Raw genomic sequence first — 10,653 nt, 5'->3', positions numbered from 1 at the left:
ATCATAAAAGACAATATACAAATTTTAATGTAATATCTTTGTAGCAAATTTATTTATTTTTTGTTCAGTATAAGACGTGCTATATCTAAAATGAGCATAAAATCTAGAAATGCAAAAAACATTTTGGGTCAAATTTGCAATTAAAGCTGTAAACACAATGCCGAGCGACGGCGATATACGCCGCGTCGGGCGATGACATTTTTCAAATTTACGCTCAGATATTTCGTCCAGTTAAACACAATAGACAGCGGCGGCGATATTTTCTGACATTTTCTGTCATTTCTTCAATGGAAAATAATTTCTTATATTAGTGACCATTTCTTGTGGGAAATGAATTCAATTTAAGGTCAGCATTAGCAGTATATATAAAAAATGAATAACAGAGGCCGTTTGTTGAAAATTTTTAAAATTATAAACATCATTTTTGTAATGGTGAATATATATCGCGAGGTGTGCCAGCAGTTTAAGCGGCGATGGTGGGTGCGGCCAGTTAATCGTACAAGGAAGACTCTGAGCTTCCACGAAACTTCCTTCGCACAGTTGAAACTCTCAGATGAAGAACATTTCTTCAAGGCAACACGTATGAATGTTGCAAAGTTTAATGCGCTAGTGAATTTGTTACGAGAGCGACTTAAACGTTTTTCCATAAGAGAACCAATAAGTGAAGAAATCCGTTTGGGTATCACTTTGATGTAAGTAACTTTATAAACTATATATCTGTGTAAATATGGAGTTTCAACAGGTTCTTGGCACAAGGCTGTAATCCACAGTATTTAGCTTGGTCATATAAATTGGGTGTTTCTACAGTTAGGAAAATAATATACGAGACATGCGATGCAATTTGGCATGGACTACGCGAAATTTACCTTGCCCAACCAAATCAAACCGAATTGAAAAACATTGCAGACAGGTTTGCTCCAATTGAAGTATGGTATTTAGTAACTATATATACTCATATATTATATTTTGGACAGGTTCTATGCAAAAACTGGAATGCCCCATTATCTCGGCGCGGTGGACGGAAAACATGTGAAAGTAGTTTGCCCCAAACGTAGTGGTTCACTCTTTTTTAATTACAAAAAGACATTCAGTGTAGTTCTGATTGCAATATGCGATGATAGCTATACGTTTTCATTTGTAGACGTTGGTGCGTTGGGAAGCCAAAGCGATGGGGGAATTTTGGCACGAAGCGTATTTGGTAACATGATTCTAAGAAACGACCTGGAAATTCCTCCCCCAGATAACCTTCCAGGTAAAATGTTTATAACAGATAAGGTTTCAGTTAATTGATGCCATATTTCAAATAGGTACGGACCAAATATTTCCATATTTTTTCGTCGGTGACAGCGCATTTCCTCTGAAGCCTAATCTCATGCGCCCTTACCCTGGTCGAAATTTGTCACCCGCCAAACGAAATTATAACAAAAGGTTATCCTCCGTACGAGTGCACATTGAAAACACCTTTGGTATATTAGCAAAGAGATGGAGAGTTCTTTATACAACGATTCACGCTGCTCCAGAAAATGTGGACAAAATTGTTTTAGCACTATAGTCTTGCACAATTATTTAATGCTTGACAGTAGTAGTGGATACTTCGATCCGAACAGAGCCAGCAGTGATGAAAATGGGAATTTCGATTGTGGACAACTTTCAACAAGAATGACATCTATTCAAATTGCTCATTCCAATCGATCAACATTGAAGCATTTAGTTTGAGAGGGAACTAGCGGAATACTTACTAGAAAGGCCAATGCGATCTGTGTGAAATCCGCAAACGTACCTTAAAATACCAATGCGGACATATGCAGCTACGTTTTTTATTTTACCAAATCTTATAATATTAAAAGTGAAGCTTTAAAATATACGGTAAACTAGGGTTGGAAAAATTTAAGTGCAGTAAAATGTCCTCTTATCGTACAGCTTTTGTATTAAGTTTGAATGAGCTGTCTTTCTTTTTACAAAACTTGTTTTCGTCTTTTTACTGATATGTTTTAGAGTTCCACTATCATTTAGTCCTTATATAAAATCTCCTATTTGTTGCCACCTGTCGATATGTACCAATTATTGGACTTCACTGCCAACGGGAGCTAAAAAATAATAATATTAGCGTTTTCGGAGGGTGCCACCTACTTCTCAAGAGGACCTGAATGGCTAATAAAATTCTTATAATTGGAAATTTGTACGGAAAATCCTTTATTAACTAATCGAGTGACTATTCAAAACTATATTTTTCCACATAAGGTGTCATTTGGTGCTTTTTCCGAAATAATATTTAGCCTTGTTATGTATCCAGCCAATAAACGGTTTTCCTCAATTTAGAAAGAAACACACACATTCTAATTTATTATAAGTATTTATTTACGTTGCTATATTAGCCTTTAAATTTTGTAGAGATAATGTTAAATAATTATCTTTTATTTGTACTGAGGTTACTCATTCTTATCGCATTCATAGATCGTATATATATATATATTGAAAATTATATATATTTGGAAAATTTAGTATGTAGTATAATTCATTTTATCATTCAATCATTCAAAATGTAATATTTAGTATGAAATATGTTAATTTAAATGTTTTTAAAAATCTCTAATTTCCACATATATATTGAAAATTTAGTATGCAGTATAATTCATTTTATCATTCAATCATTCAAAATGTAATATTTTTAGTATGTAATAAGTTAATTTAAATAAGTATTCTGTATTAACAGCAGCGAACAGAAAAATAGCAGTGGCAATCAAATTAAATTCGCCATTTAATTCCCTTTTTTTCGATATTTGAAGAAAAAGCTTCAATGAATTTTGTTGCTAAAACTATACAAACCATTCGCAAAAAAGTTTACGAAAAATTCGAAAATTCGAGAGAATTTTACAAAAATTTCAAAGCTTTTATTAGAGTTCTCTGAATTTCTTTAAGTATGCAGCCTAACAAAGTTATAGGTCTCTCGAAGGGTGTTTTAGATTTTCCTCTATACAAAACGTGAAACAATTACTTTTTTATATCCAAATGCGTGTCGGGAAAAAAGTTTCGAAAATCAATCCGAATTCTGAGAGACGTATAATTTTGTTAGGCTAAAATTGATAGGACTAGAAGGCTGCATACTCAAAGAGATTAAGAGAACTATAATAAAAGCTTTGAAATTTTTGTAAAATTCTCTCGAATTTTCGAATTTTTTGTAAACTTTTTTGCGAATGGTTTGCATAGTTTTAGCAACAAAATTCATTGAAGCTTTTTCTTCAAATATCGAAAAAAAAAGAATTTAATTGGCGAATTTAATTTGATTGCCACTGCTATTTTTCCTTTCGCGGTTGTATGTCTTTACAATACACACACACACATTTACCATCAAGTAGTAAAATTTCATTACTCGAAGTAACATAAAACTGTCAATTAATACGTCCAGTTTTGATTTGCATCTACTTTTATAGCAAAAATGAATTTTTTTCTCACAAAGGTCTATTGTAGCTGCTTACATAATTCAGTCATCTTACTTTAGCGCATTAAATTCGCTCCATACAAGTTTAGCAAAATATGTCTAATTAATTTCCAAACTTATATTTTAATCTATGCAACTATTCATAATTTTTGTACAGGAGCTGTTATCCCTCAGAAAAATTATGGCATACTTCCAAACTAGCAAAGCAATAGCGAAAGTTACAAACGTTTCAGGATTTCCCTGATAAAACGCCCCAAAGTCCTAGATCGGCAATACATACAAACACAAAATACATTTTTATCATAAAATGACCCATGTACAAAGAAGTTTTGTAGTATTTTTTGATAAGTTACGTAATTGCTTTATGAAACGAAATAAAACCTGAACTACGAATAATAAAATTACTATGGGTTAACTGCGTGAGCAAAAGTGTATGTGTATTAATAAAAAGTTTATAGGTTTGTTTAAAGGCTTAACTAGTCTAGTCTCTGAGTTGAATTACTTGAAAATTGTGTATCTAGCAAAAGAGAAAGATGTATATTTAGTTGCTATCAAGTTTTAAATAAAATTTCAATGTTTTGCACAAATTTGAACTATAGAATATACGTTATTCAATACCGATAGGTTATTAAATTTCATACTTCAACGCTCGAATTTGGTCTCCATTCTCTGTATAAAGGCAACATATGACCCAAAATGGCATACAGTGCCGTTGGGAATAACTGGTATACATAAATATCGTTAGCTTAATTAACAAAGGCCCTAACCAACAGACTTTTTGTTTAAAGGGTTAGAACCATAGCCACTTTTGAAATGCCATACTATGTTTTGTGAACGCGAAAATAAAATGTGATTCGCTACTCGTACAAATTTCAAATATGTTGGTTAGGTCCTTTGTGCATTAAGCTAACGATATGTCTGTAATGAGAGGTAAGCAGTCGCAACTCCACTTTTAGTCCAAATGGAACTAGTACCATTTTTCAATTTTATTATGGCTTATTGACCTTCTGGCAAAAGATCTTAGCTCTGATATTGTTGGTTGCCTACACTTCGAACTTTACGATGTATTGCCATTGTCATTGTCATTGAGGTACTTGTTTTTCTTATTTCTCAAAATATATTTTTTGGACTAACGACTGTTTACCTATCAGCTAAAGACGTGAAATTATTGAACACTTGTCTTTCCTAGTTCTTCATAAACTAAAGCAACAACTTTCCTTTCAATATTGCGCACATTATTCTGTGATAAGTTGGCACTGGAAATTGTTTTCGCCAAGCTTTCAAACAAAAGCGAAGTTGAATTCCGTATTTTTTCCTGCTCATGGGCACAAGCTATCTCTTGGATTGTTTTTGCGCATTCTTTTAGCACATCCTTGAAAACTGAAGTAACTTCGGCATCTGCTTGCTTTTTTGACTTCCGGTTCTTATTCTGAGCGACATAGCTTCTAGCTGCTTTATCATTTGAAGGTTTGGAATTCTCGTCAACTAACTGTGGTTCGTATACTATATACGGTTCGAAAGTAGCATCCATAATTGCATTTGGAGAATTGGAATAATCTGTCGAATTTTCGCTTATTTGCGATTCGTATACAATAAGTGGTTCACGATTTGAAAAGTTTGAGTAATCTGTTGACTTTTCATATACATCAGTATGTTCGTTAATCATGCCAGGATCACAATTTCCAACAGTTCTAAAAAGTAAAAAATATATGATTGATAATCTAATCTAATCTATTTTCTATTACATACATCCCATTACCGATAACACTATATTACATATAGAGTATCACTGTACCAAATATTGTGGGAATTCTAACGCATCTTTTGATACCACTCCTGGAATTTTTAGACGTGTAGTAATTGCGAAATGTAATGAAAACCACTCAAACCCATCGCGGCAATATACATAACCCTGTACTTACTTTCTTGAATCAGGATAGTCGTCTAAAAACTGCATTGCATTCATGTATTTCCAACTTTTTGTAGCACTTCCTGCGGCGCTCCCGGAAGGAGATAGCGCACAGCGCTTACGCCTTTTATAAGTGTCTCGCAGACTTTTCCACTTTTTACGACATGTTTCTCCTAAAAAGGATACTTAAACATATGAGAAGAACCCACATCAAAACATATAAATACTTACCATCCAAGGTCAATGCTATGCCAATATTTTCAAATATCGACTGCTTTTTATTTAAATTTTTATAATCTGAAGAACCAAGATTATATAAACAATTGTTTTCCTTAACTTTTTCTATGATATATTCACTTATATTTCTCAATTTTCAATTTGCATACAAAATTTTCACAAAATAATTTTACACAAACAGCTGATTTGACTATACTAAGGGTGACCATATGAAAGGACAAAGGAAGAGAGAAGAAGGAACTAATGACTTCACACAAAGAACTCACTGAAAAACTTTATTATAATCATGCAAATTAGTTTATTCTAATCCAGAGTTTGGAAATGTATGTTTGTGCTTTTTAAAGAACGAGATAAATGTATTTTTAGTTTAAATTTAATGTGAGCGTTGAAGCAAAAAATAAATATGGTCTCCTTTGGCATAAATTGTCGTCATCGCCCGGCGGCGACGATAGAATTAAATCTATCGTCGCAAAATAACGTCGCGTAAATTCCGCTCTTGGCGTTTATTGTGTTCACCTTCATGTAATTATGGGGATTCTATTTTTGACAAGGCGATGTTCGTCGCGTTTATTTCGCGGCGTCAGGACATTGTGTTTCAAGCTTAATTGTCATAAATAAATAAATTTGGTGAGTTTGAACAAAAGTAGACTCATTATTTGTGATTTCATGTTTTTTTGAATGCAACTAAAATAAACAAGTAAGGAAGGATAAGTTCGGGTGTAACCGAACATTACATTCTCAACTGAGAGCTTTGGAGACAAAATAAGGGAAAATCACCATTTAGGAAAATGAACCTAGGGTAACCCTGGAATGTGTTTGTATGACATGGGTATTAAATGGAAGGTATTAAAAAGTATTTTAAAAGGAGTGGGTCATAGTTCTATAGGTGGACGCCATTTCGGTATATCGCCATAAAGGTGGACCAGGGCTGACTCTAGAATGAGTTTGTACGTTATGTGTATCAAATGAAAGGTTTTAATGAGTATTATAAAAGGGAGTGGGCCATAGTTCTATAGGTGGACGCCTTTTCGGGATATCGCCATAAAAGTGGACCAATGGTGACTCTAGAATGTGTTTGTACGATATGGGTATCATATGAAAGGTGTTAATGATTATTTAAAACGTAGTGGGCCTTAGTTCTATAGGTGGACGCCTTTTCGAGATATCGCCATAAAGGTGGACCAGTGGTGACTCTAAAATGAGTTTGTACGATATGGGTATCAAATGAAATGTGTTAATGATTATTTAAAACGTAGTGGGCCTTAGTTCTATAGGTGGACGCCTTTTCGAGATATCGCCATAAAGGTGGACCAGGGGTGCCTCTAGAATGTGTTTGTACGATATGGGTATCAAATTAAAGGTATTAATAAGTGTTTTAAAAGGACGTGGGCCTTAGTTGTATGGGTGGCCCCTTTTCGGGATATCGCCATAAACGTGGACCAGGGGTGACTCTGGAATGCGTTAGTACAATATGGGTATCAAATGAAAGGTGTTAATGAGTATTTTAAAAGGGAGTGGGCCATAGGTCTATAGGTGGACGCCTTTTCGGGATATCGCCATAAAAGTGGGCCAATGGTGACTCTAGATTGTGTCTGTACGATATGGGTATCAAATGAAAGGTGGTAATGATTATTTAAAACGTAGTGGGCCTTAGTTCTATAGGTGGACGCCTTTTCGAGATATCGCCATAAAGGTGGACCAGTGATGACTCTAGAATGAGTTTGTACGATATGTGTATCAAATGAAAGGTGTTAATGAGTATTTTAAAAGGGAGTGGGCCATAGTTCTATAGGTGGACGCCTTTTCGGGATATCGCCATAAAAGTGTACCAGTGGTGACTCTAAAATGAGTTTGTACGATATGTGTATCAAATGAAAGGTGTTAATGAGTATTTTAAAAGGGAGTGGGCCATAGTTCTATAGGTGGACGCCTTTTCGGGATATCGCCATAAAAGTGGACCAATGGTGACTCTAGAATGTGTTTGTACGATATGGGTATCAAATGAAATGTGTTAATGATTATTTAAAACGTAGTGGGCCTTAGTTCTATAGGTGGACGCCTTTTCGAGATATCGCCATAAAGGTGGACCAGGGGTGCCTCTAGAATGTGTTTGTACGTTATGGGTATCAAATTAAAGGGAGTGGTTCTTAGTTTTATATGTGAAGGCGTTTTCGAGATATCGACCAAAATCTGGACCAAGGTGACCCAGAACATAATCTGTTGGGTTCCGCTAATTTATTTATATATGTAATACCACGAACAGAATTCCTGCCAAGATTCTAAGGGCTTTTGATTTCGACCTGCATAACTTTTTCATTTTCTTCTACTTAATATGGTAGGTGTCACACCCATTTTACAAAGTTTTTTCTAAAGTTATATTTTGCGCCAATAAACCAATCCAATTACCATGTTTCATCCCTTTTTCCATATTTGATATAGAATTATGGAATTTTTTAAATTTTTCGAAAATTTCGATATCGAAAAAGTGGGCATGATCATAGTCCGATTTCGACCATTTTTTATACCAAGATAAAGTGAGTTCAGATAAGCCCTTGAACTAAGTTTAGTAAAGATATATCGATTTTTGCTCAAGTTATCATGTTAACGGCCAAGTGGAAGGAAAGGCGGTCGACTGTGTATAAAAACTGGGCGTGGCTTCAACCGACTTTGTCCATTTTCCAGGGTAACAGTTATCGTCAGAGAATCTATGCCCCTACCAAATTTCACAAGGATTGGTAAATTTTTGTTCGACTTAGGGCATTAAAAGTATTCTAGACGAATTAAATGAAAAAGGGCGGAGCCACGCCCGTTTTGAAAATTTCTTTTATTTTTGTGTTTGGTTGCACCATATCATTACTGGAGTTGAATGTTGGCATAATTTACTTATATACTGTAAAGATATCAAATTTTTTGTTAAAAGTTTACTTAAAATTTTTTTTTTAAAAGTGGGCGTGTTCGTCATCCGATTTTGCTAATTTTTATTTAACACACAAATAGTAACAGGAGTAATGCTTGTGCCAAATTTCATCATGATACCTTCAACGGCTGCCAAATTACAGCTTGCAAAACTTCTAAATTACCTTATTTTAAAAGTGGGCGGTGCCACACCCGCTGTACCAAATTTTACTAATTTTCTATTCTGCGTCATAGGGTTAACCCATCTACCAAGTTTTATCGCTTTATTTGTCTTTGGTAATGAATTATCGCACTTCTGTTTTTCGAAATTTTCGATATCGAAAAAGTGGGCGTGGTTGCAGTCCGATTTCGTTCATTTTAAATAGCGATCTGAGATGAGCGCCCAGGAACCCACATACCAAATTTCATCAAGATATCTCAAAATTACTCAAGTTATCGTGTTTACGGACGGACGGACGGCCATGGCTAAATGAATTTCTTTTTTTGCCCAGATCATTTTGATATATAGAGGTCTATATATATCTCGATTATTTTATGCCGTTACGGATTGCCGTTATGCGAACAAAGTTAATATACTCTGTGACCTCTGCTCAGCTGAGTATAAAAACACAGAATCTGTTAAATACAGACCTATGCATTTACGTGTAAGTAAAATTTGTCCAAAAAAATAGGCCGGTTAAGTTATTATTCTCTTAAAATTTTTTTTTGCGCTAACAATTATTTTAGAACAATTTTTTAAGGATTTTGGTACAGACCAATATAGGTAAGTGGCAACAATGGGAAACACTATTTTATTTGAACTGAAAATGAGGCAGTAGTTCACTCACCATTTGGCGCGTACGAATATGTACATATGTAGATGAAACATTTGAGCACCGCGACAATGCAGCTTTTGGAATTTCGAATTCAGCGGGGTTTGTGAACATACTGATGGCAATTTCGATATTTGCACAGATTTTCGAATTAAAAAAAAACTTTTTCTATTAATTATAAACAAATAGAGTAATATTTGTTAACATTATGCCCTGCGGCTGATCCATACGAATCGATTGATATAACTTTTATATGATTTTACGTACGCTAACTATGCGAAACAGCCTGTCAATTGATTTTATGGAAATTTTGTTAGCGTATTAATATATTGTTACGAATATTAGCAAAACTAAGGAGTGCTGCCAGCTCTAAGCCGATGCTAAGCAGTGACGTGAATGCACATCAATAATTCAATCATCATGTATCTACATAAACGAAACAATAACTGCGTCTACATATATGTACCATGTACGTATACGAGCAGCGGAGAGTCAATGCACAAATACATGCATATATCTGAGATGCTCCTAAATGTAGGCAATTATAATTGTGGAAGTGTCGCTCACACATACAAGCATGGGATATGAGAGAAGCTATAAAATCGTGCAATTTCAGTTATAGCTGAGAAGTTCGAGAGCTCATGGACAATGCTAGTAGATTCTAGAAGATGCGAACGAGGAAACGAGGGAGTATAAAGACCGTGATCCTGTTAAAACTGGTTGCCTCCGAGGTGGTGGCGTTCTTATTGCTGTTCGGAGGAAATTCCGCGCCGCATTGGTAACACTTACCAACTCGGACACAATCATTGACCAGCTTTGCGTACGTGTGCATGGTTCGTCTGATATATTGTATGTATGCGCCTCGTATATTCCACCGAATAGTGCAGATGGTTTATACTTTGCACATGCTGACAATGTTGTTTCATTAGCATCATATATTGTTGGTGACAACCATCTTTGTGTCCTCGGGGATTTTAATTTATGGCATTTGAATTGGTCCCGAATTGATAACACGGGTGCACTTATGGCCACTAATGTCAACTCTTCAGCCGAAATTCACCTTATAGATAATATTTTAAGTACTGAATTAGTTCAAATTAATCATTTCTATAACGGTTTAAATAGAATTCTAGATTTAGTATTCATTTCTAATAATATTCATTACACTTTGTCGGAATGCATCACACCAATCTCGCAAGCCGATAAACATCACGTTCCTCTTTCTCTGGAGTTGGAATTTTATGAATTTGCCGACGCTGCTCCTGAGGCTGGTATAAAATTTAACTATAGCGCTTGTGACCTATCTACCTTAAATAAAATTTTGTCAAGCATTGATTGGT

General features: G+C 34.9%; 1 protein-coding gene and 1 pseudogene across 1 annotated transcript; one reads left to right on the top strand and one right to left on the bottom strand.

The window, feature by feature from the left end:
* The first annotated feature begins 217 nt into the window (after positions 1–217).
* Positions 218–1,716, top strand: LOC137248534 (uncharacterized; annotated as a pseudogene).
* Positions 1,717–3,312: 1,596 nt separating this feature from the next.
* LOC137247964 (uncharacterized) lies at positions 3,313–5,769 on the bottom strand. The gene is made up of 3 exons (XM_067778883.1): positions 5,580–5,769; positions 5,362–5,521; positions 3,313–5,130 (listed from the first exon to the last, which is right to left on the bottom strand). The coding sequence occupies exons 2-3, from the start codon at positions 5,403–5,405 to the stop codon at positions 4,605–4,607; spliced, it is 570 nt and encodes a 189-aa protein (XP_067634984.1). The 5' UTR covers positions 5,406–5,521; positions 5,580–5,769; the 3' UTR covers positions 3,313–4,604.
* Between the last annotated feature and the right edge of the window lie 4,884 nt (positions 5,770–10,653).

The sequence above is a fragment of the Eurosta solidaginis genome, chromosome 4 (genome assembly GCF_040869045.1).
Source record: "Eurosta solidaginis isolate ZX-2024a chromosome 4, ASM4086904v1, whole genome shotgun sequence".
Classification (NCBI taxonomy): Eukaryota; Metazoa; Arthropoda; class Insecta; order Diptera; family Tephritidae; genus Eurosta; species Eurosta solidaginis.
The sequence above is the reverse complement of the archived record's forward strand: the minus strand, read 5'-3'. Positions and strand labels throughout refer to the sequence as shown.

What these genes read in the sequence shown, in the direction of transcription:
- LOC137247964 (XM_067778883.1), bottom strand. Translation starts at nt 5,405, where the DNA reads ATGAATGCAATGCAGTTTTTAGACGACTATCCTGATTCAAGAAA. An exon ending in GACTATCCTGATTCAAGAAA is followed by an intron (nt 5,131 to 5,361) that starts GTAAGTACAGGG and finishes TTTACTTTTTAG; the next exon opens with AACTGTTGGAAATTGTGATC.